The following is a 25,995-nucleotide window of genomic DNA, read 5'->3' as shown; positions in this document are numbered from 1 at the left end:
TATGTTGAGGTGTAATCCATACTGAAGGCTGTGGTCTTTGATCTTCATCAGTAAGTGCTTCAAGTCCTCTTCACTTTCAGTAAGCAAGGTTGTGTCATCTACATAACGCAGGTTGTTAATGAGTCTTTCTCCAATCCTGATGTCCCGTTCTTCTTCATATAGTCCAGCTTCTCGGATTATTTGCTCAGCATATAGATTGAATAGATATGGTGCAAGGATACAACCCTTAAGCATACCTTTCCTGACTTTAAACCACACAGTATCCCCTCGTTCTGTTCGAATGACTGCCTCTTGATCTATGTACAGGTTCCTCATGAGTACAATTAAGTTTTCTGGAATTCCCATTCTTCTAAATGTTATCCATAATTTATTATGATCTACACAGTTGAATGCCTTTGCATAGTCAATAAAACACAAGTAATCATCTTAATAGATGAAGAAAAATCATTTGACAAAATTAAACACACATTCAAGTTCAAATTTCTCATGAAAACTCAGAATAAAAGGGAATATCCTTAATTTGATAAAGGTCATCTTCAAAAAGTTCTGCAGCTAACATCAAACTTAATGATAAAAGGCTTTTTTCACTTTAAAATTGGGAATAAGCCAAGGATGTCCACTTTTATCACTTCTATTCAATCTTGCCCTGGTGGTCCTAGTCTGTGCAACAGGGGAAAAAAACAAAAAACAAAAGCATACAGACTCGAAAAGAAGAAATTAAAGTGTCCTTATTCATAAATCACATGATCATTTTGTAGAAAATCCAAAGGAATCAACCACAACCACAAAAAAGCTACTAGAACTTATAAGTGAGTTTAGGAAGATCTCAGGAAACACTATGAAATTTCAAGATCCATAGATCAACAGAACAGAATAGAGTCTAGAAACTGACCCTCACATATGAATAACTGATTTTCGAGAAAACAATTCAGTGAGAAAATGACAGTTTTCTCAACAAATGGCACTGGAACAACTGGATATTCATATCAAAATAAAATGAACCTTGACCCTTACCTCGCATCAGATACAAAATTTAACTCAAGATTCATTATGGACCTAAATGTATAACCTAAAACTACAAAACTTCTAGAAGTAAACATAGGAGAAAATCTTTGTGACCTTGGATGTCAAAGATTTCTTAGATAGGACACAGACCACAAACCATACGCAATCAATAAATCGAGCTTCATCAAAATAAAAAAAATTTTGTTCTTTGAACAACATTGTTAAGAAAATATTTGAAAGACACATCTGATAAATAATTTGTATGCAGAATATATAAAGAACTTTTACTACTCAATAATAAGAAGACAAATCAAAAACCAAACCAAACCTGTTGCCGTCAAGTCAATTCCAACTCATAGCGACTGTATAGGACAGAGTAGAACTGCCCTACAGGGTTTCCAAGGAACACCTGGTAGATTTGAACTGCTGACCTTTTGGTTAGCAGCCATAGCTCTTAATCACTACACCACCAGCGTTCCACAATAAGAAGACAAACATCTCAATATTAAATGGGCAAAAGATTTGAAGAGACACTTCACCAATATTTTGAAAATATTTTGAACTGAGTTATAATGAAGATATACCAAAAAAGAGATACTAACAGAAAATAAGTACTGAAAAGATGCTCAACATCATTAATCATTAACCAAATGAAAATTAAAACTACAGTGAGATACTTCAATACACCTCTTAGAATGGCTAAACATAAATGCAATAAACAAATACCACCAGCTGGCAAGGATGCAGAGAAAACAGAACTCTCATATATTGCTGGCTGGAATGCGAGATGGAAATGGCCCAGCCACTCTGGAAAACAGTTTGGCAATTTCTTCCATACATACACTTCCAATACAATCCAATTATTCCATTTGTAAAAACAAATGTCCCAACAAAGACTCATATGCAAATGCTTGTAGCAGCTTCGTTCTTAGAAGCCCAAACTGGAAACAACCCAATGCCCATTAACTGGTGAATGGATGAACAATTCATGGTACATCCAAACAATGAAATACTTTTCTGCAATGAAAAGGAACAGATGACTCATACACATAAGAACATGGATTTTTACAAATGCATCACGCTAAGTCAAAGAATCCAGGCTCAAAAGGCTACATTCTCAATGATTCCATTTATATGACATTCTGGAAAAGGCAAAACTATAGTGACAGCAAGCAGATCAGTGGTTGCCAGAGCTCTGGGGTTGGGGAAAGTTTAACTACAAACAAGCATGGAAGGAACTATTCAGGGTAATGGAACTATCCTGTATTGAATGTGATGGGGGTAGTAGAACTCCCCAAATTATACACCTAAAAACGGTGATTTTTATCTTCCGTAAATTATACCTCAATAGTGATGAGTTGGAATCGACTCAACAGCAACTAACAACAATAAACATTATGTACTTTAAAGAAAACCACAAATGCCATGAACCACGAGATTTTCACAATACATGTAACTGATAAAGGATTAGTGTCTAATATCTAGAACATAAAAAGAATTCCTATGAACTAATAGGAGAAAGACAAGCCTTTCAGTAGACAGGTGTGCAAAAATAAATGAACAGGGATTTCCTTGAAGAAGAATAGCCAATAAATACAGAAAAAGCTAGGTGCTGTTGAGTCTATTTTGACTTATAGCAATCCCTGTGACAGAGTAGAACTGCCCCATAGGGTTTTCTAGACTGTAATCTTTACAGAAGCAGATTGTCAGGTCTTTCTCTCGTGGAGCTGCTGAGTAGGTTCAAACTGCTGACCTTTCAGTTAGCAGCCGAGCACTTAACTGTTGCACCACCAGGGCTCCTTCCATAGAAAAAACAGCTCACCCTCATTTAGGAAATCAGGGAACTGCAAGTTAAACTTTCAGTTAGATAATATTTTTTATCTACCAGACTGCCTCAAAATTAAAAAAAAAAACAAAAAAAAAACTAGACCACCTGAGAGTTAGTTTATAATGTGGAGTGATGGATATTCTCATCCCCTTCTGGTAAGAGTGTTATTTGGAATAACTTTTTTGGAAAATAGTGTGGTATTATTTCATAAAGTTAAATAGTATATACTCACTTGACCCTAGAATTTCACTTCTAAGCATCTACCCTACTTATATTCTTTCACATGTGTACAAGAAAGTTTGTGAAAAATAAAAAGGACAAATCACAAATGTTCATCAAGAATAGAATGGATAAATAAGTTGTTTTATAGTTTTACAATATTATACTATTCTGCAATTAAAATGAATGAACTATACAGCCACATGCACAAAAATGGATGAATCTCAAAAACATAAGTTTGAGGGAAAAAAAACAGAAGCATACATGAAGTACGATTTTAGATAGATAAAATTAAAAAAAATCTACCTTATAGGCAGTATAAACCAGTTATTGTTGAGTTGACTCTAACTCATGGTGACTTCACATGTGTCAGAGTAGAACTGTACTCCATACGGTTTTCGATGGCTGTAATCTTTTGGAAGTAGATCACCAAGCCTTTCTTCTGAGGCTCCTGGACTCGAGCCTGTTAACCGTTTACACCACCCAGGGACTCCCACAGGCAGTATAAACCAAAAAAACCCATTGCCGTCGAGTTGCTTCCAACACATAGCAACCCTATAGGACAGAGAAGAACAGCCCCATAGAGTTTCCAAGGAGCGCCTGGTGGATTCGAACTGCCAACCTTTTGGTTAGCAGCCCAGCTCTTAACCACTACGCCATAGGCAGTATAGCATGAACACTTATGAGCATAGGCTCCAGAGACAGGCTGCCTGTATTTATGTTCTGGATCCTCACTTACTATCTGTGTAGCCTGGGGCAAGGTACTTCAACTCTTTGAGCCACTATCTGTAAATCTGTAAAACGAGGACACTAGTATTAAGATGTACTAACTTGTTGGGGTGACACATAGGAAGTACCGATAATGTTAGGCACTGTTGTTCGCTAATCCACTAGGTAGGGCCTCAGTGGTGTCAGGACTGCAGGGTAAGGCCCTGGAGCAGCATGGGCGACAGAAAGAGAGTCTATGGTGACACTGGCTCTGAGGGCAGAGAGCTACAGTGCCACCACAGTGCCACGAACCACTCAGGACCTATGGAAAAGATAGGGAACCAGGATTTCTGGAGCCCCAGTGACGACGAATCAGCCCCCAATACCAACTGACATCTTCAGCCAAAAGGCCTTGATTGTTTTGAAGAAGCACAAAGTATAACAACAAAATCAATGATTTCCACACCTGTGCAAGAGAAGAACTACAGGCAGTCTATTTCAGTTTTTTTTTTTTTTGCCACAGACACAGATTTCCCAGCTGGTAGCTATTCCAAGCTTTTTACTTTATCACTTCCTTCCTATCTCTCCATCGATTGCTTACTGGCACCTTCATCAAAGAATAGGACAAAAGGGAAAGATATAAAATGTGAATCCCATCAACCCTCACTTTTAAAAGTTAGTCATTTATCACACTCAAGATGTGGTACAATGAGGCTAAATGATGGCCAAATGGCTTCTTACCAATTTTTTTTTTTTTTATGGTTTGATTACTGAAATGTTAGTTGTAGGATAAAGTAATTTATGTATCTTTCCAGTTAATTATTGTCCAGGGCTTACTCTGCTTTTCAGTGGAAATGAATGGTGATTCTAATTGTCATGGATTGAACTATGTCCCCCAAAATATGTGTTGTAAATCCTAACTTCTATGCCTGTGGTTATAATCCCATTTCTGGGAATGGGTGTTTTTGTTATGTTAACGGGGCAGCATTAGCAAAGGATGTATCTTGAATCAGTCTCTTTTAAGATATAAAAGCAGAGGGGGTGGGGGGAAGAAAGATGCCATGCCACATGAAGATCGTCGAGGAGCAAAAGCTAAAAGAGACAAGGACCTTCCTGCAGAGCCGACAGACAGAGAAAGACTTCCCCTAGAGCTGGCACCCTGAATTTGGACTTCCAGCCTCCTAAATTGTAAGAAAATAAATTTCTGTTTGTTAGAGCCACTCATTTGTAGTATTTCTGTTACAGCAGTACTAGATAACTAAGACACAATGATGAGTAAAAATGATGAAAATTTATAATCGAAGTGAACTGTAAGCTCCAACACATTAGGAAAGTTTCATATGGATTTTTACCAGTATTTCAACACACCTCTTTACATACAGAAAGCTATTATTATACTACTACAATGCCCTTTTTATTACTTACCCTCTTATTTCTACTTGAGCTACAGCAGTGATGTTGATTTGCAGGCTCACAAAATTGCTGTTTGGATTGTCCTTGTTGGAACTAAAACACAGTGACATATGATTTCACTATATTTTCTAAGACATGTTACCACAATATATGATCATAAAGAACATTCTGTATATCCCCAAAACAACACACATTACCAACATGATCGTTCAGAAAACAATAGTAGATTCATGCTACAAAATCATAACCATTTGTAAATGGAAAGAGATCCTTAATGATCAAAATATAGTAACTTTCCATAAAGAGACACCTTATTTGAAAACAATAGATATCTAGAGAAGCTAACACTTTTTTTTTAACCTATTGTCCAACAGTTTTGTCTTTTTTTTCCCTCTTTTTTTTAATTGTGGTTTAGCTGAAACTTAACAGAGCAAATCAGCGTCTCATTAAACCTTTAACATACATACTGTTTTGTGACATTGGTTGCCAACCCCGTGACATGACAACACTCTCCCCTTCTCGAACTTGGTTTTCCCATTTCCATTCATCCAACTTTCCTGTCCCCTCTTGGCTTCTTGTCCTTGCCCCTGGGCTGGTGTGCCCATTTAGTTTCATATACATAGTTGAGCTACGTGTGTTATTGTTTTATAGGCCTGTCTAATCTTTGGCTGAAGGGTGAACCTCAGGAGTGACTTCAATACTGAGTTAAAAGGGTGTCCGGGGGCCATACTCTCAGGGTTTCTCTCCAGTCTCTGTCAGACCAGTAAGTCTGGTCTTTTTTTGTGAGTTAGAATTTTGTTCTATATTTTTCTCCAGCTTTGTCTGGGACCCGCTATTGTGATCCCTGTCAGAGCAGTCGGTGGTGGTAGCCAGGCACCAACTAGTTGTGCTGGATTCAGTCTAGCGGAGGCTGTGGTACTTGTGGTCCATTTTTTGTTTGTTTGTTTGTTTTAACGGCTAAACCAAAAGGCGTTGAACTGAGTTCATTTTCCAGCTTCTACCTTGGTCACATTCCTTAACATCTCTGTGCATCATGTTCATTGATCAAATGGGAAAGTACAGCACAGTCAACTCCTGATTTTCCATGCTAATAAAGAGGAGCACTGGCATGAATAATCCAGAACAGCACATAATCGAAAAGCATTTGCTTTTGGCTCTGCATCATACCATACATTGTTTTGGCAGCAAATTTATCTTCCTTACAGTTTATTTCTTAAGCTAATATTAAAATAAGTGTACATTCGCTGTATGTCCACTGGTTGCCTAGGACAGGGGTAGGGAGTAAATCAGAAGCACGGCAAATGGTAAGAAGCAAGAACCTAAGGAAGCTGGACAGTCCATACCTAGGCAATTAGGAGATGACATAGCTGTTTGTGAAGTGCTCCAAGAGTCTCAGAATGGAAGGTGTTTGTTTAATAATATTTCTTTCAACGGTAGCAAAATTATTCTTAAGTGTGCTATTTTTTCTTACAACTGAATGTAATTAGATGTGAAATTTAAATTAAAAAAAATGCATGTGTTAAGCAGTCAGTGTTGTAAGGGAAACAAAACATGTCCCAGAAGAGGTTCAAGCACTAACAGAGCTTTGGATGTGGCTTCCATTTGCATTTAGCATCCTACTGTGCTTTAATTGAAGCCACCCTAACATCCCCAAAGATTAGGCAACTGTTAGCAAATGTAGACATGGCCACACCACAAGCTAACAGGTCATGTTTATATTCAGGGCTCATTAAGAAGAGAAAGAAAGCCTTCTCTTTTTTCATCATCTGGTCTCATACTGACTCAATGGATGATGGTAATGAGGTATGTTCTGACTAGCTTTTGAAGCCTTCCAAATGTGGGAGCTGGAAAGGATATGATAACATTCTGCTTTCAAAGGAGGAGGAGACAGAATTGTTCCCAGAATGCTTTTTAAAAGTCCTGGTCGATTGTATATACTGATAAGGCAACTTCCACTACAAACACACATAAAAGATATAAACAGGCAAATGTCAGGCTCATTTCCTGTAATGGGGTATCACTGGTCAGCTTGTGACTGAGCCTAGAGGGACTTGTTCACCAAAGTTTGAACCCCAGTTTCCAGGCTACTTTATTACTGTCACATCTGGGGAGGATCAGTCAATTAAAGAGTTTTTTTTTTTTTTTAATGGCAAGATTTTGAATTACTAACCACTAAGAAGTCATTAAGTAATTCTACTTGTTGCAGACTACGTGGTTTCCAATACATTATGGGCAACTCTTTACTTTGGAAATTTAAGTATAATTGTTCCACAGATTAACCAGACTTTGCTCTATTTCTGTTCACTACTGCTTAGCAGCAGGAGAAATTAAAATTAAGAAAAAAAAAGTTTCATTTATGTTATCACATATTTCAATTGTATTTTGCTTCCAAGTGGTTCAAGTAAGACGATTGTCATTACTCACAACACCCTGAAATATAAATAGATGTCAAACACTGAAATCATCTTTGAAGATAAGTATAATATGGGACTCAAACTGAGGTTGTTTTGAAATATAGCAAAAGCAATGGCAGATTTAGGAGTCTAAACCTTCTAGTTGGCTAATCAAAATCATCCTTCTGCCACACAGGCTTGCCATGACAGTTGCTACTGCATACCAGTAATGTTGGCACAATCTCCAGGTAAGAAAGGAACTAGGCTTGATATATAACTTAGTTGCTTCCTTGACCTCTCTCCTGGAAGGAAACCTCCTGCACTGATACCATTGCTACATTCAAACAAGCAATCCATCACTGATATGGATGCTGGGCTATTTATACTGTGCTTGTTCTACGTAAAGGAATGATGCATTTCCTCCATACCACTACGCCCTATGTCATATAGCAAGGATAAACATGTTTTTCACTTATTACGCTGATGCTATTTTCTTTTTCCTTACTGTTTCCTATTTTCTATTTTTTAACATTCCCTCTAAGTTTCTGTGGTTTTCAGAATGTCAGCAAAGACAACACAGGGTTCAGTTCACCATTTCTGAGGAAGCAACTTCAAAGATGCTCACAAAGACCTGTGTTGTCCGTGGGGACTGCAGTCTGAGACCCTTTCTACACTGGAAGGAAAATGTTTACATGTCATATAGGGCAAGGGCATGGAAAGACCATTGAATGCAAACATTTAGTAACACAAACTAGTTTAAGTTTATTAGTTTATAAAGCCCATTACTCTTTTGGGTTCTATTTATGGAAATTAGCATTAAATGTGTATAATGATGGTCAGTATATGTCCTTAAGAGTTTAGATTGCAGAACATTTGGTTTAATTTGTTGGTTTAAACTCCTTTAGACTGAATGCAAACCATTCATCTAAATACTTATTTACATCTTTGGAGTCCGCCAACAAAGCATACAGATAAATGTTGACCTCTTAAATATCTTATTCTTTTAGAATATTCTCAAATACTTTTACCCCTATAATGTAGGCTTTTGAATTTGATGCTTTATGTATATTCTTATAGTCTCTCCAGTTCTTTCCACATTTCTGCATTTTTATATCTTTCAGGATAATGTTAAGATAGTCATGAGTTTCTACGGCGTATAAGGATGGAATGAATATAGTCATGAAACATTCTTTTAGATCATGGGGAATATTTTTTAAAAAGTGACCATTTTTTTACTTTCCATCAAATTCAGCACCTCATTCCCAGGTTCATTATTTAAATGATGATCTACAGGATGGATTTGGGGAATGCATTTAGAACATTATCTAGTATTCTTTGCCCCTTGAATGAACTACTAGTTGTATCCATGCTCTTACCAGTAACAAATATGGCAATCAAGAGTTAGGAGGTAATATAAAAGTTGCAACTTTGTACCAGGCTTTCTGAATAAAGGCTGTGTATTTTATGAAAGATGTAGCTTTCTCCAAGTGACACACTGTTTGATACCACTGCAAGATCATTGTGACAGACGATAATGGTGAAAAATAAAATCTTCAAAGCTATTGTCTGGAGTGATGACAGTTCTTCCCTATACAATGTTCTTTTTTTCCCGTGAAAACTTAGAAATACAAGGAGAAGATTCCCAAAATGAAAATGTTTAGGACTTTCTGAACCTGTGTGAGATATATGTTTATGTAGGTACAAATAAGTGCTTTAATAAGCTTGTGGTAAAATGAAAGAAGATTATAGAATTCATTCCATCTGTGTCCCATCACTAATGGGGATAAAATAAAACTCTTCTAAGATTCAGCACAAAAGAACTAAGTTAAATTCAAGAAGGACCTAATTAAGATCAGAAAAGGAAAGGACATCTGAGTTAGCAAAACTCCCTTCCTAGAAATCCAGCACAAAGTTTAGGAGAGGGGGCTGTTGTGACACACTTTGCAGATGTTTAGGCATTCATAGTCTTTCCTAGAAAAGTTTTAAAAATCTGCTACCTTCTGATGGAATTTATATATACATATATATATTTAATTACCAAATACTATAATTGAAGTAACTATTAAAAAGTAATCCATTGCACAATCATTCTAAGAGTTATCACACTATACTGACACTTTTTCTTGCAGACATCAAGGTAATTATTTACAGATCAGCCACGCTGCACAGCAGTATTTGAAAACCCAATTGTAGATACTGACTTCACAGTCATTTGCACGGCTAGGACAAAGGTTCAACATGTTGGGCAGGTGCACATTTTCACAAATTATAAATAATCATGGGAAATGTGTATGCACTGTTGAGGTCAGAGTTTTTTAAACCTTTTAAAACACAGTCCACAAAAAAACATATACTTCAGACTGGGCATCTTAGTACACACATTTACCTTTATCTGAAAGGAATGTTTCGTAAACACTCTGGCATGTTATATTCCATTCAATCTCCTTTTATTTTAATAAAGGTCTAGATCCATTAAATTTATTCCATTATTTTGTAAGGGGCTGAAGTCCATAGTTGGAAAACCTTGGTCAGCATGCCACACTATTCTCTTAGGGTCTTCCAACTCATGAATTATTATTTTAGGCTATAAATAGGGTGTGAAAGGGCAAAGTCACAGTTCAATCCCTGAACAGAGTCAGCCTTAGAAAACAGAGGCATGTCTCTGGGTGGTCTAGCTTGTTGTTGCGAGAGAAGGCCCTGCCCTACAATGTGATACTATCTCACCCACATCCCACCATGGTGCTTGTAATGAAACTATCAGAGACTCACTCATTCTCGTCTTGAAAGTTGAGGGGATTTCAAGATTGCAAACGCCAAGTCTGTGCTTTTGTGCAGAACTTTTGCTCTCAGGGATTAGCTTACGCCTAGCTGAGAGCATGGCGGGTGTCATGGGGGTGTTGGTGGGAGTGGGAGGAGGCATGTGCATCAGAACAAAGAAAAGCGGAGGTGAAGGGGGGCTGGGAGGGTGTCTGTGACAAATCTTTACTATCTCATAAGTTGGCTTAGATAATGCAATCTGATTTGCAAAACTCAAAATACTGAAAAAATGGAAATTGTAATTGAGAAACACAAAAAGAGAATGGGTTGTCAAAGTTTGGGATCTAACATCAGAGAAGCTTTTAAGGTGAAGGAACTTGACAAGGGGCATTCATTTTGCCACTGATCTCCTTAATATTAAATAGTGAAAATAATTTAGGCATTTAAATTTCCTCAAGGATGAAAGGTCTAACCTTCTGATTTGGAGATCGAAGCTAATGCTCACGTTTGTTTTTTCAAGACGTGGAACTGCAAATCGGAGGCCCAGAGAAAACTAAGAAAAAAAAAATCACACAGGATATAAAGTTATTACATGGAAGGGACCTTACGCACAACATAAAATCTTTTTTAAGTCATCCCTGCAAAACTCCCACTCTAGCTCACTGTAACTGTCCCCATCTCTGCTTCTACCTGTGGCAAGAGAACCGAGAGAAAACCATGCAACCAGACCCCGGGCCAGACAGTTCAGGTTGCTAAACATTTTTGGCTCCCTCTCTCCATTTAGTCCCTGGCTGGTGCAGTTAATGAGCTTGGATGCTAAGAAAAAGGCTGGAGGTTCAAGTCTACCAGAAGTGCCTTGGAAGAAAAGCCTGGCAGTCTACTTTTGAAAAATCAGCCATCAAAAACCCTATAGAGCACAGTTCTAGCCTGATACACATGGGATTGCCATGAGTCAGAGTTAACTCAACAACTGTTTCTCTTTGTTTGCTTGTTTGTTTCCTCCATTTAGCCCTGTATGCCTCTTCCTCTAACACCTTTTTAATGCACAAAGATGTGCATCAGAGTGGAGTAAAATTGAAAACAGCCTAAATATACAAGAGGATATCGATTCAGAAAACTATGATGCTTCCGTTATGATGGACATTTATGGAGTCATTGAAATTACAGTTGTGAAGCCTTTGCAATAATGGAAAATGCTTATCATGTAATAATGTTAAATGAAAAAAGATTATGTGCGAATGTTTCAGTTATAGTGTTAATAATCTATAAATGGAAAACTTTATGGGAGTAGCGGTGTACTGTGAGAAAATATACCAATAAAATATGTCACAGTTACGTTAAGGCTATGGGTGTATGGATTATTTCTTCTACCTTTATTTTCCGAAGTTTTAAAAATGCTTTTATTATTTTTATAATTTGAAAACATTATAAAAAATTGGAGGAAAAAAAGTCCAATGATGATATAAATAAGGAAGTAAAAATGATAGCGAACAAATATATAGACACACATATTTATATATAGGTATATATTATATGGAACCCTGGTGGCACAGTGGTTAAGAGCTCAGCTGCTAACCAAAAGGTTTGCAGTTCAAATCCACCAGCTGCTCCTTGGAAGTCCTATGGGGGCAGTTCTACTCTGTCCTGTAAGGTCGCTGAGTTGGAATCAGCTCTATGGGAATGGGTTTTTTTTTTTTTTTGGTTTTTATATATTATACATATAAAATCATATACTTACTCTCTCCCAAGCATTGTACTATGTTTATGTGCATTATCTCATATAATCGGTACAACCCATCTATGAGGTAGGTACTGTTATTGTTGACATTTTACAATGGAGGAATCTGAGGATTGCAGAAATTAGTTGACTTTCTCCAGGTGCAGAGCAAATAAACTGCAGAGTTAGAATTTAAATCCCTGCAGTTTGACTCTGGAACCTACACTCATCGCACGTACGCTATGACACAAACTAGTGATATAAACTAGTATTAATATGAACCAATAATAATATGAACTAAGAATAAGTTATTATTCTATCATAAATCATCAGTGTCACTTCATGAGTCTGTTAATGAATGTGGTACGAGTCGGGCACTGTACTAGTGGCTTTACAGATGGTAGATCACTGTAGTACTACAAACATTCCCCCAGGTAGTATTTTCTCATTTCAGTGTGGCTTGCCTAAGGTATTGCAGATGGTAAGTGGCAAAACTGGAATTTAAAGCCAGATTTTTGTCTAATTACAAAGCCCGTATATCCTTCTTCCCTAGCCATAATGAATTCTTTTATAATTCTAAATGTGCAAACTTCTGTCAGCTGCTGGGACTCTGCACATGCTTTTCTTTCTTTGAAAGCCCTTTAGCTTTCCTGCTTTTTCTCCTTGAAGAATTTCTACTGATGCTTCAAAGCTCAGGAAAAGAGGTAACTCTTGCAACCCATCCTCTGATCCCACAGGATGAGCTAGGCAGACGTTTTCTCTTTATTCTCTGCCTCTTTCTTTGCTATTCTCCCATCATTCAATCTATGGTATTGTGAACTTAAGTTTCTTATAGAGTGGGGACTGTATATTTTGATTTTTATATTGTCAAACTGTAGCTTAGTGCCAGGCATATAGGAGGGGTGCAATAAGCGTTGTTGGAAGAGTGACAACCTAATAATCCCACAGCCATTGCTTGCATACTCTCCAGCGATGGGGGTCTCATTATATTGTGATGAAGCCTGTCTAATGTTGGTCTTCATTACAGAACAATTCAGCATGGGATGAAGGTAGGATGAAGGAGTGACAACTTCATCCTGGTAAGAGAATGCATGTGTTCTTAACTAGTACCAAATACCAGTATCCCGGGTCTGGATTCCAAAGAGCCTTTGTTGAACCACCAACTTTTTGTTATCTTGCTTGAGAGATTTTGAATGTTTTTATGACTTGTATTGACATATAAGTATTTTATATTACTATAGGTATTATTTGAAAAATAACTTTACTACTTAAAAATCTTGAAGTAAAACTTCTTAATATGATCTTGAATATTTTGTTAAGCTAAAATGGAAAAGCCGTTCGAAAACTATTTTTTTAATATATGGAGGCTGGAATTCCTAGCTATTTATGATTCACTTAAATATTTTTCACTGCTTTTACATTTGGAGTTTTGCTATGATCCATTGATAGTATGCCTTTTAAAGTGCAAAATGAAGAACTAAATAAATCAAAGTGTTTTATAACAAAACAGAGTGCCATAAAATTTGATGTGTTTAAGGGCATTAAAAGGTGAGATAAGAAAGCTATTAGGTTTCTTCTACGATGGGCCTCAGAAATAAACAAAAGCAAACAACTTACTTCTTTGACTTCTAAAGATTATTTTGCTGGTAAAATAGATTGACATCCTTTCACATAAACACATTTGTGGTTAAGACCACACTGGCATGTTAAGCCTCCACTTTGAATGACACTGGCTGCCAGGCTTGTTGCAAGAATATCCTCAGTTATTGATGATCTTAGATGACCTCTGTTCTAGTTTTAACTGAAACAGGGACGAGAGACCAGCCACCTACAGATGCTAACACTGTTGCTTTCAATTCATTTCTCTTTGGGCTGAGGTAGATACCAAATTAGGTGGTTGGATTTTTCTTAAAAACTAGCAAAGGGATTTATTAGCTTCTAGATCAAAGGATTATCATGAAAAGTGTTCTAATATCTCTGCTTAGACATTGTATTTGCTCTTTCATCTGTTAATTTATTAACTTTTACCTAAGTAATTTTCACAAGTTTGCACACTGGCTAGAGCGTGAGCTTTCTGACTAGGCCTGGTTTGAATCCTGGTCCATCCTTTACAGCTTGTGTGACTTTGGACAATTCATTTGACTTCTCTGAGCCTCAGTATTCTCATTCATAAAATAGGGGAAATGCACGACTCTTAGGGTTATTGTGAAAATTACATGATATACAAAAAGCACCCAGTGATGGGTTTATAATACAGATGGCAATCAATATATGGTCACTACTAAAAATCATAGGAGTTTACTTTGCATTTAAATATTTACGTTTTTTGACCCAAGAAGTGAGTTTATTAGACTACAGTCTGACAGATTTAAAAAATATCCATGATTAATAGAATTGAGTTTATTGTAGCATAAAAAAGCAACCATATTATTCTAGCACAATATCCTAAAGTGTAAGCTGGAAACAGGTATTACTTGAGAAAAAGTTTCAAATGCTCAAATAAATGTGTGAAGTATTGGGTTAAACGGTTTATTTACTGCAGGACTTCGCAGCACCTTTAAAATGTGAATGTGTGTGGAGCCTCCCACACATCAGTAGTGACTACAGAACTCCCTTCTAATGAAAGGCCTATCTCGAGGGCCTATCTCCTTGGAATACACTTTGGGAAATGTTGTTCTAATACAAACCCACACAACTATAACGTCTCATGAAAATTTTCTCAAACAGGGCATTTCATCAATAATCATAAACATCTAATTTTAAATAGAGAAATATGTATGTTTAATCACGTAAGATTTAACTGTATTATTTGCAGATTTTGGAATTTTTCTTCTGATTTATGAGTTCAAATTATTTCCATTGTGATATTTCCTACAAGAAATCACTACATGTATCCTTAAACTTGTAATTGCATAAAATAAATTTATTGTCTACAAGTAATGCTGAATGGAAAGTTCTGAAACATGGAAACAAACAAACAGAAAGAAAAAGAAAAAGAAAAAACTCGTTATTCTTTCACAAGCATATTACAAATCATTGTTAATTTATTTTTCTTGCTACAAATTATTTTCTATGTTATTCTTCAAAAAAAGATGAATAGGAAATATAGGCTTGATAAAGCTGATTAAAATTGGATTATGTTAATTATTTTATATGAAAATACTGTTAATGATATCCGTAAGGGAGGTATATGGAAATAAAAGTTAATTTAATCATCTTTGCTAAAACCTGTTTTCATCTTAAGTCCTTTATTTACATTGCATTTCTTTTTAGTTCAAAGAAAAATCTGTAATAAAATGCAAATGAAACATATTCAGAGAAAAACTTTGTAGTAAAAAAATAGTCTGCATATATATATGTTGCAACTGAAAGACATGTATGTAAGAGCAAAGTCAAGAGAGGAAGCATATAAAGGTATTCAACTTTTGTGTTTTTAACTCCAGCTATTCACTCTTTGTAGGCTGTAATACAAAATTCCACTACCCTGGTAATTTCCTGCCTAATTTGTTTTAGCTGCTGTGTGTTAAGAGGCTGAATGCTAATTGGGTAGCTTTCCATTAGTTCTTTTAAAATTCAATTAGATAGAAATCAGTAACTGTTTCTGGTTTTCTCTTACATTTGTTCCAGCCACCATAGGGTTCCCGAGGTCACACACCACCATTCTGGTCACATTTTCCATCCTGTACTCACAGCTCAGTGGCCGCAGCCCCTGCAACGGGAAAGAACACCAGCGTGGAGTTCAGGGGGCAAAATAAATCACATCCTGCCACAAAAGTGATGCTGAGAGTCTGGGAAGCTTTCCTTGATTTCAAACACCTGTGAGAGTAACTAGGCATAGGATGTAATTTGTGATTAACAACTCAGAAGAGAGAATGGAGTTTAACTTTAGAAAGAAATTTGCTGGATTGGTAAACATACCTCTCTTCTCTCATCGAGGAAGAAAATGCTTCATACAGTGTCTATATGAACATTTTAGGAATTATCTTCACTAATGTTAATGTTAAACTCAGGTCATGAAAACTACAAATAATTTAAAATGATTAAACAAACTTGTTCCTTATATTAATTTTGGGAAAATGAAATGATAGTAATATGTATAGGTTATCATATCACTCAATGACCATTTGAACATAAATTTCTCCAGGCCACGGGTCCATGGTTCCATTTTGAGATTCCACAATCAGTCTTAATTCAGTCCTCCAAATATTTAAGGTTTGAAGAAAACACCTTTTATGTTTTACGCAGAGCTTACTGTCTTCCCCTTTCCCCACATCCTATTTTGATTAAAGTTAAAAAAAAACTCAAATTTGAAGAGAGGCTTAGAATTATGCAGGAAATAATCTGAATTTCTCAAGGTTATGCCAGACCAGCAAAAGAACTAAAGGAGATTTATCTCTAAACTACTGCCCTCTGCTCCCTCCTCCACCTGGCGTCCTCATGCTCCTCCCAGCAGCCTAGAAATCCACACCTCACCCTCCACCCCAAGTGTCTTTCCAGACTTCAAAACCTAAAGTCCCTATGGCTCTGCTCTGTTTTTGGTGATGTTGTTGTGTGTTGAGTTGATTCTGACTCACAGTGACCTCATGTGACAGAGTAGAACTGTCCCATTGGGTTTTCTAGGCTATAATCTTTACAGGAGCAGATCACCAGGTCTTTCTCCCCAGAACCACTAGGTGGGTTGAGACCACCAACCTTTCAGTTAGCAGCCAAGTGATTAACTACTGAGCCATCAGGACTCTTTGCTTTTAGCAACAGCTACTTACATCAATCCATTATTTCACTCAACCTATATTGGGTGACCAATATATTAACTGTCACCCGCATTCCCAAAAACAGGAAGGCAGTATGAGGGCTTTCACAAAGAAGTTCACAGAAATCTGAGGATTTCTATCCCTGTGAAGGTCCATGGAGAGATGGTCCCAAGTGTGAGGACCATTTATCCACCAGTCAGCTCTACTGAAATTTTCTATAAGGAAGAACTACAGATTTTCAAGTAAGTTTCAGAAATGGTCCTCCACTCCTTCCTTTCTACTTTTTAAACAAAAAGATATAAACAGACAAGCAAATAAAAATGAAAGAAACATCACACATCTATGGGGTGAATCCTATAGGTAATCATACACTTTGGGAACATAAGCTTCAGAAGAGCAGGGAGTTTCATATCTGTTTTGTCCCCAGTGCCTAGAACAGCGTCAGGCACAAAGCAGTAGACAGTGTCAGAAGACAGAGGGCAGAGGAGCTTCCACTCTTTCCTAAAAGAGGAGCCTGTTATGAAATAGACAAGCACACAACTAACTACAAAGTACTTCTACTCCTCATCACTTTTTTTTCAATGCTATTTTATTGTGTTTTTGGTGACAGTGTACACAGCAAGTTAGGTTTCCGTTTGACAATGTCCACACAAATTGCCGAGTGATCTCCTCATCATATATAAATATTCACCCAGGTAGAAATACACATTGAAAGGTCTGTTCCAACTAATGAGAAAAATGCACCACTGATATTTGGAAGCAACATTTATTAAATGTTCTCTCCAAATACCCCGAATGACATCTTAGTATCCCAAAGGAGTTGAGAAACATGTTTTAAAAAACTAGTAATGTTCTCTCTTCTCAAAGGTAAGGTTAGCATGTATTCATATTTTTGAAGATCCATAACTAACCCTAATCTTAGAGAGATATTTTGTGTTGTTATTAATTTAATGGTGAAAATAGGAAGAAAAAAAAAAAGAACCTATCGAAAGCTTTTGGAAGTGCCCATGTGTCCTTTGAATATAAATCAACGATTTAGATTCTATGGCAAATTTTTTTTTAACTTATCTAAAGGTTAAAGTTTATATGTAGATTTTTTCAGCCTTCTAGAAATAACTTTATGGCATCTACCAAAGATGTTTTCTCCCCTTGGGTCCTCTCACGCCTTTTCTTTTTTTAACCTTCATTTCCTCTCTAAGTTGGAGAAACAATGCTTGTTTTTCTAGATATTTCTAAATTTTCCTTAGCTCTTCCAGGACACCCTTGCTTTAATCCATTTATAGCTCTTAGGCTATCATTCGTTCAGTCAATAAAAGAATTTACTCTGTGTCTGCTATTCACCAGGCACTGATAAATAAGACTCCTCGTCCTCATTGTATTTACAATTACAACACAACAACAACCATAACAAGTAATTACAATCAATTGAAACACACAATTAGAATACATTTTGATAAGTTTTATAAGAGGAGAAACTCAGTGCTGTAGGAGGACAAATACGTAGATATAAGCAGTCAGAGAAGGCATCCTGGAGGAGGTGGCTTCTAAGCTGATGGAGGCAGTTCAGTTCAATGGTTCACAGCATGGGCCTGAACTTAATAGCTCAAGTTTGAATCTCAGTTCTGCTACTTAATGGCTGTGTAATTTTGGACGTCTTGCTTATTTTCTCCTCATCTGTAAAGTGGGGATAACGCTAGCAGTTACTCTGGAAGGCTATTATGAGGATTAAATAAATTAAATTAAATACATGGAAGAGCTTACAGCAGTCTCAATTATTATTGAACTGTGTCCTGAAGGATGAGTAGAAGTAGGCAAGCTAAAGGGATGAGTAAGTAGAGTTACTGTGTCAGGGAGAAGGAACAGCAGGTGCAAGCTCTTTGTGGATGAGTGTTCCAGGAACTGAAAACAAAATTAGTTCAGCTGGAATTAAGTGTGTGTGTGGGTAAAGGAAATAACAATAACTAATAATACAGCTGAAGAGGTAAGCAGGGGTAATATAATGAAGGGCTTCATAAGTTGTGTAAAGAATTTGGACTTTACCTGAAAAGCAATGGACGCTTGTGAAAGGTTTTAAGCAAGAGAGTGATATGGTCAACTTTTCATTTTGGGAAGACTACTTTCCCTGCAGTGAGAGAATGGAGGCAGGGAGATGGGGAGATGAACAGGAGATTGTTGCAATAATCTGCGCACAAGACCACGGCAGACTAGATGAAAGTAGTTAACAGTTGGATAGAGAGAGGGACATGGACCAGAGACATTTAGGATTAATTCTAGGCTTTAGAATCTAGTGGATGCTGGTACCACTCTATGAGATAGAAAAGGAGGAGGACTGTGAGAGTGGGATGATGCAAAGTGTAGTTATGGACCTGCTGAATGTGAGTGGTTGTGACTGGAGATGTCTGGGGACTACCTGATGTACGGTCTGAAGCTTAGGAGTGATCTGGGTTGGAGGTACAAATTTGTGAGAAGTCGTCATAGATACAGCAACTGAAACAATGGAGTGGATGAGATCATCCACGTAGAATGTGTAGAAGAAAAAAGAGAGAAGGTGAAGAGTCTTTCAAGAAGGAAATTGGCCAATAGAGTCAAATACAGCTGAGTAATTAACTAAGGTGATGACTGAAATGTGTTAGATCTGAAGACAAAGATAACTTGGAGAGTTGTTTCAGTAGAGTAGTGAAGGCAGAATTTAGCTTGCAGGGTATTGAGGAGTAGGTGGGAAGGAGGTAAAGCAAAAGAGAAGACAACTGTGGCAGCAGCCTGCAGAACTCCTACTACAGGGGGCCTAAAGGACTGAAAGCCCCAGTTGTACTATGAACATCATCACCAACTTTGTTCTGATACCATGAGCTCCTATGGCCTGCTCCCCACCAATGACTAAGCACAGCAGGGCTACAAAAGCAGACCTGTTCCTGGGAGACAGGGGACTCCCCTGACAACCACCTTTGACTCAAGGACCCTTGGGACCAAGGGCTTTGCAGAACCTTCCTTAGATTTCACAGTACTCTAGGATGCTTCCACTCAAACTTCCTTCCCTCTCTCTTCCACTTGGGGGCAGATGCAGGGTCACTTGCATAGTTTGATGGCTCTGCCAGCCTTCTCTAGCTCCCTCCCTATTTTTTTCACATGAGCTTTTCCCCTAATAAAATCATTGCACGTTTAATCCCTTCTTGGCATTTGCTTCTTGGAGGACACAAACTAACACTACAACTTTTCAAGGAAGTTTGTGAAGGAGTGTAGAGATAAGGGAACTGTATGGGAAGGTATGTGGGGCCAAGGGAGGATTATATGATTATTGTGGCATACTGTATTTTCCAAAGATGGGTACAAGAATATCTCCCATTCTATATGCCAGTTTTTACAACGTGACTTCAACATTCCTGCCTTCAAGTGAGAGGGAGATCACTGCCTGAGCCCAGGCAGGCCTTTGCAACTGCCTTAACTAAGAGAGTAAAGCAGAAGTGATGCTCTGTGACTTCTGAGGCTAGATAATAAAAAATGCCAAGTACTTCCATCTTACTCTTTTGGGATGCTATCTCTTAGTATCTAGCCACCATACTATGAGAAAGCCCAGAAAGGCCACATGAAGAGAGCATATGGAGAGGCCATCTGTCGGTGTTTTGGCTGACAGTCCCTGCTGAGAGCCATTATTAACCCCCAGACATGTGAATGAAGGGGATTCCTGGTGATTCTTGCCCCCTGTCACTGAGTCACCTCCAGCCTTTGAGTTTCCTCAACTTAGGACCCAAACATTGTAGAGCAGGGACAAGTAATCCCCACTGTGCCCTGTCCAAATTCCTGACCCACAGGATCTGTGAGCATGATAAAATAATTGTTTTTTGCTACTAGAAGAAGCCAGTAGAGGCGGAGAGGCTGCTGATCCAGGAAGGAGGGGTTATTGGTAGAGCAAGACCCCGGAAATGGTGGAGGGATGGGACCCAGATTATCGGCAGGTAGAATGACCTTGGAGAGACGGTGGGACAGAAGCTCTGAGTACAGACCACTGATAGGCTTGGTGGCCTATAAAGTTAAGACATTCTAGACTTATGGTTGTAAATTTACAAGTAAAATAGAGTTGGGATTCTAAGAAATAACTGCCTTTTTACTTTCCATCAGACAACAATATTCTGAATTTGTAAAGATTTTGAATAGATCTTTTTATTATTAAATATCCAAATTAACCAATCAATCAACAGATACTTACTTTGGTACCTACTGGATGTAGATACAGCTACCGAGGTGCTAGAAAATGCACTAAATGCTCACGTATGCCATTTCTTGGCTATGTGAAAGGAGCTGATTAAAATACTGATATGGGTGAAGTACAGCCTCTGTCCTCAAGGTGTGTATATGGAAAAGACAGTTCAGGTACAGGACTTGCTAGTGTGGACACTGGGGCTTCCGCCTCAGCCTGCATCCCCTCCTCAGGCTTGGGTCTGTCTTTTTCTTCAATAGAACTCAGAAACCAGTTTCCATTTGTTCATTCTTGGATTTATTCTTTCTTTTTTTCTTACATTCTAAGCACCTTTTCTTATTGTTCCTATTACATTAAAAAACAAAACAAAACACCTCGTTGCTGTCCAGTTGATTATGACTCATGGCAACCAGATGTGTTACAGAGTAGAACAGCTCCATAGGATTTTCTTGGCTGTAATCTTTATGGAAGTTGATCACCAGGGGTTTCTTCTGTGGAGCTGCTGGGTGTGTTTGAACCGCCAACCTTTAGGTTAGCAGACAATTGCAAACCACTTGCACCACTCAGGCTCCTCCTGTTACATTGTGCAAGTTCAAAGATAAAGCACATAGGCCTTTATTACTAGAAAAATCAAGGGAAGTATAAAGGCTCACTCAATTAGGGTCTCTAGAGAAAAAGATCATCAACAAGTATAATTTCTAAAAGATGAATGTTTTCAACAAAAGACAAATAAAATCCACAATCAGATAATCCCTAATGCCTTTCCCCTTGAGAGAAAAATTAAAAAAAAAAAACTTGGATTGGATATAAATAAAAAGGTACACAAACCTCAAACTGCTTAAAAACAAGAAGGAATTATAATGTGGCTTAGTCATGTAAAATTCAAAGACAGAGCTAAATCTTGGCCCAAGGGAAATTGATAGAGGAAAAGTTAAGGACTCATTTGCGATTATGGATGTCTGCTGTAAGGTTTACAGTCAAAGATAGAATTGATAAGGGCTCTCTCATGTTTTCCATGCAACAGAGTAAACAGCAAACTTGATGTTCACTAAAAGAAGATTTTAGAATAGACGCTTTGTTTCATAAAGTTGGGGGTGGGGGTATCAGGGGTGGGGGTAGAGTGGCACATAGGAAATTGAAATACAAATATAAGAGAGCCCTGAAACATTTTTTAAAATAACATACTTGAACTTCATCTTTGTGATTTTTTATGTATAATTTGCATCCTAACTTTAGGATTCAGTAAAAATGTCTTCAAATACATTACTACACTGCATTTTGCTCTTTTAAATAAAACAAAATTCATAGAAATCTATACCTCACCATTAACACCAAATAGGCACTAAAAACACACTATTTAATAGGTAGTGATGGTATCATTCTTTAACTTTTTTTCAGCAGAAACTCTTAATGATTTTATATGACTGTTAAAGACATGTAATTATTACTCACCTGACTTTTTTTTTTTTTACTGAGAAGATAATTTGACTAAAATATAAACCATGACACTAGAGGTATGAATAAAACCAATAAACCGTACCCATTGCTGTTGAGTCAATTCCGACTCATAGTGACCCTACAGGACACAGTAGAACTGCCCCATAGGGTTTCCAAGGAACAGTTGGTGGATTCGAACTGCTGACCTCAATAGAGAATTTTATATTCCCTAGTTTTGTAAAATGTCTTAAAAATACCAATATCACAACAGTTTTTAAACATCTCTTTAGAGGAATTGTCATTAAAGTATGTAATCATTACAGTGCTGCAAGCTCAAAGTATGTGGCATTTGGAAACTAGCAGACACTTAATAAATTTTTATCAAGTGAATGAATCCATCAGCAAGTATTTAAGGAGCACCATGATGTGCCTAAGGAGCCCTACTGGCGCAGTGGTTAAGCGTTCAGCTGCTAACCGAAAGGTCGGCGGTTTGAACCCACCAGCCGTTCCACGGGATAAAGATGTGGTAGTCAGCTTCCATAAAGATTTACAGCCTTGGAAACCCTATGGGGCAGTTCTACTCTGTCACACAGTGTCGCTATGAGCTGGAGTCGACTCAACAGCAGTGGGTAAGTATGGTATGATGTGCCTGGAGTCCCTGGGTGGTACAGTTAAGTGCTCAACTACTAACCGAAAGCTTGGCAGTTCAAATCCATCCAGTGGAGCCTTGGAAGAAAGAGCTGCAATCTGCTTCTGAAAGGTCACAGCCATTGAAAAGGGTTTTCTATGAAGCAGTTCTGTTCTGCACACAGGTGGTCGCCATGAGGCAGAATCGACTCAATGGCAATTGGTTTGTTTTTTTTGGTGTATGATGTACCTAGTCCTGTGTAAAGTATAGTGATGAATATAAAAGAAACATTAAACTTGGTCTCTGCCCTTAATTGTGAGTCTATGTATTTCTGAAACTGAGGGACTCTCTCTATTATTCTATAATGTATTTATTGTGGTTTTCTAGATTAAGTAATTAAAAACAGACCCTGAGGATACTCTGAGTGGAAAGATTAATGTTGTGATAATGAAAGGAACGACTATAAATAGCATCAGTGCCAGTGGCATTGGTACACTGGCAAGTGAGGAAGACTCAGCTTTTCTGGTCACAATCTTGAAAAGGTAGACCAGGAATTAAGAAAAAAGAACATGTTTTCTTTCCAGTGCCTGTCTAGCCTGTTATCAGTGCTCAGCAGGGATTGGTTGCACCTTTGTCCATAAACACTAATGAAAACCAAGCCTCTGTGATCAGCTTGAAGCTTAAAGAAACTCAAAGCAAGGCTTGAAATCTAGTGAGGGTAGGAATTTAGTTTGGGAATATAGTTTATCGATCACTATGTTAAGTTCCTTCTCTCAGCCAGTTTTCTTTTCTTCCTTGGTTCAGCTGTCAATCTTTGGCCAATTTATCTTTGCACTACGGCAAAGAAAGAAGTCCCCGGGTGGTGCAAACGGTTAACGCACTTGGCTGCTAACCAAAAGGCTGAAGTTTGAGTCTACTTAGAGGCTCCTTGGAAGAAAGGTCTGTCGATCTACTTCGGAAAAACCAGCCATTGAAAACCCTATGGAGCACAGTTCTACTATGACACACTGGGTTCACCGTGAGTTGGAGTCGACTCAACGGTAGCTGACAACAACAACAACATAGCGAAGAAAGACATTCATACTGCTTAAGCCCATCCCTCTGCTTGGCTCATTTCTATCGTGTTTAACAAAGTAAAGTACCATTTTGTCCTCTTTTATATAGGAAGAAACTCTCATCTAAGATGGCCCTACTTAACATTTATTTGACTTCAAAAATACACCTAGCTCTCAACAACTTTAAATAACTGGCAGGCATTACCTTGTTGTTGCGTTCAATCCCAACATAATCTGCCTCTTCTGGTATTATTACAAAGAGTTCAGCTTCATAGGCTCCTTCGCCTTCATTTTTTGCATTTATTACGAGCATGAGGTGATTTTCATCTCCAATGATAACCTGATCTTTATCTCTAGAAAGGTAGTTTAAAAGAAATCATTATGGATTATGCTTCTCTGACTTCACAGGTACTTTAAGTACTTATCTGGGAGAAAAAGGAGGATGATGAATGCAAAGCTGAGACAAAAAGAAGATGGATCATCATGAGGGGATGGTGCAAAGCGTTCAAAGAACCATCTTTGAATGGGAAGGACAGAGAGCATCTGGTGCTGTGCAAGTAAATGTTTAACAACCAGTTCAAAAAAAAAAAACCCTGGTTTGTAATATTTGCCCATTTCAAAGGTGTAAATCCTCCCACTGTGGTCTAATTCAAGCTACTAACATACTTCACAACTTGCTAGCAAAAATTCCTGCAAGGTTAACAACTGGCTCATCAGCTAGTATGAGGCAGTTCCAGCACATCATTGAAAACATTCACTAGGAGGAAAATGAGCAACTGGGGTGGGGGGATGATTTAGAAAGTAAGAGGGGGAGACATGTAATGAAAAGTAGACTATTAGAGGCAAGAAATTGGTAGAAAAATAAGTGATCTTAAATAACCAATAGAAGGTTTTGAAGAAATTTGATTCACTTCAAACTTCAAATTGAACCAACATTTGGAAATGCCTGTTCCACTTCTGACCCTGACTCAAAACTATTGCTTTTGACACCTGCTAAACTGTGCAGTTTGGGAAAAAGTCCCCTTGGGAGGTTAGCAGATTCAAACACTAGCAGCAAGATAGTTCCTGGGCAGGAGAGGAGCCCAGAGCTGCTTTTTTCACCAAAAGATGTTTCACCTTAGTCCCATTTCTTTTGGTAACAAAAAGCAGTACAATTACCAGGACTGGACTGGTGACTCCATCACTGGCATTTGTTAAGTCCTTTGATTCTCATTTGATTTTATGACAACTTCTGCTTTATTCCATAAAGTGCCAATTAAATCTTTTCTTTTTTGGTAAATTAAAATCGATTTTGTATTGACAATTTTAAGGATGCCTTTGAGATTACTGGAGATGTCCCAGGGTGCTGCAAAAACCAGCTTGGCTGAAGTGTAGATAGAACCAACCCGCCTGCATCCTCTTCCTACCTGACTAAGGCATGTAAGTAAGTAGAACCTGAGCCGCTTGATAGATGAGTTTACTTTTAAGAAAAAACAATTTTTTTTTTCACATTTGCTGAAAGATGAAATGGCCCAGGCAAAAATCTTAGGGCGTGTCACTTGACACCAGTGAGAAAGAATTGATCCAAACCACAGGCTCACCCAAGGTGTAGCCAAGCTCAAGAATTTCACGCAGTGTATTTTTTTGTAGCAGTTGGAAGGATGTACTTTCTCCAGAGAAGCTTTAAATAAACACCTGTATCTCATTAGATCTAATGTACAAGTTTATTTATTTAAACTTACGGTCTAGCTGACAGCTTCAAGTCAGGAATGCACATATTGTCTTCTCCACAGTCCACCAGGATGTGAGCCTGTGTTGTGCAAAACATGCATCAGGAATATCTTGGAAAACCTGAATATCCCTTTTTCTTGAAAGTAACTAAAAACTCCACAAATGAAACCAAGGCTTTC

General features: G+C 37.7%; 1 protein-coding gene across 1 annotated transcript in view; it reads right to left on the bottom strand.

Annotated features, from left to right (window-relative positions):
* The window catches only part of ITGA8 (integrin subunit alpha 8), a 225,592-nt gene that overhangs the window by 66,075 nt on the left and 133,522 nt on the right, over window positions 1-25,995 (bottom strand). The window contains exons 19-23 of the mRNA XM_004379662.2: window positions 25,828-25,895; window positions 24,312-24,459; window positions 15,657-15,749; window positions 10,797-10,876; window positions 5,186-5,266 (exon numbers count right to left, since the gene is read on the bottom strand). Coding sequence (XP_004379719.1) covers window positions 5,186-5,266; window positions 10,797-10,876; window positions 15,657-15,749; window positions 24,312-24,459; window positions 25,828-25,895 — 470 coding nt within the window. The remainder of the gene's footprint in view (window positions 1-5,185; window positions 5,267-10,796; window positions 10,877-15,656; window positions 15,750-24,311; window positions 24,460-25,827; window positions 25,896-25,995) is intronic.

Source organism: Trichechus manatus, unplaced genomic scaffold, assembly GCF_000243295.1.
Source record: "Trichechus manatus latirostris isolate Lorelei unplaced genomic scaffold, TriManLat1.0 scaffold00067, whole genome shotgun sequence".
In the NCBI taxonomy this organism is placed as follows: Eukaryota; Metazoa; Chordata; class Mammalia; order Sirenia; family Trichechidae; genus Trichechus; species Trichechus manatus.
Note: the sequence above shows the minus strand (reverse complement) of the source record. Positions and strands in the feature narration are given on the sequence as shown.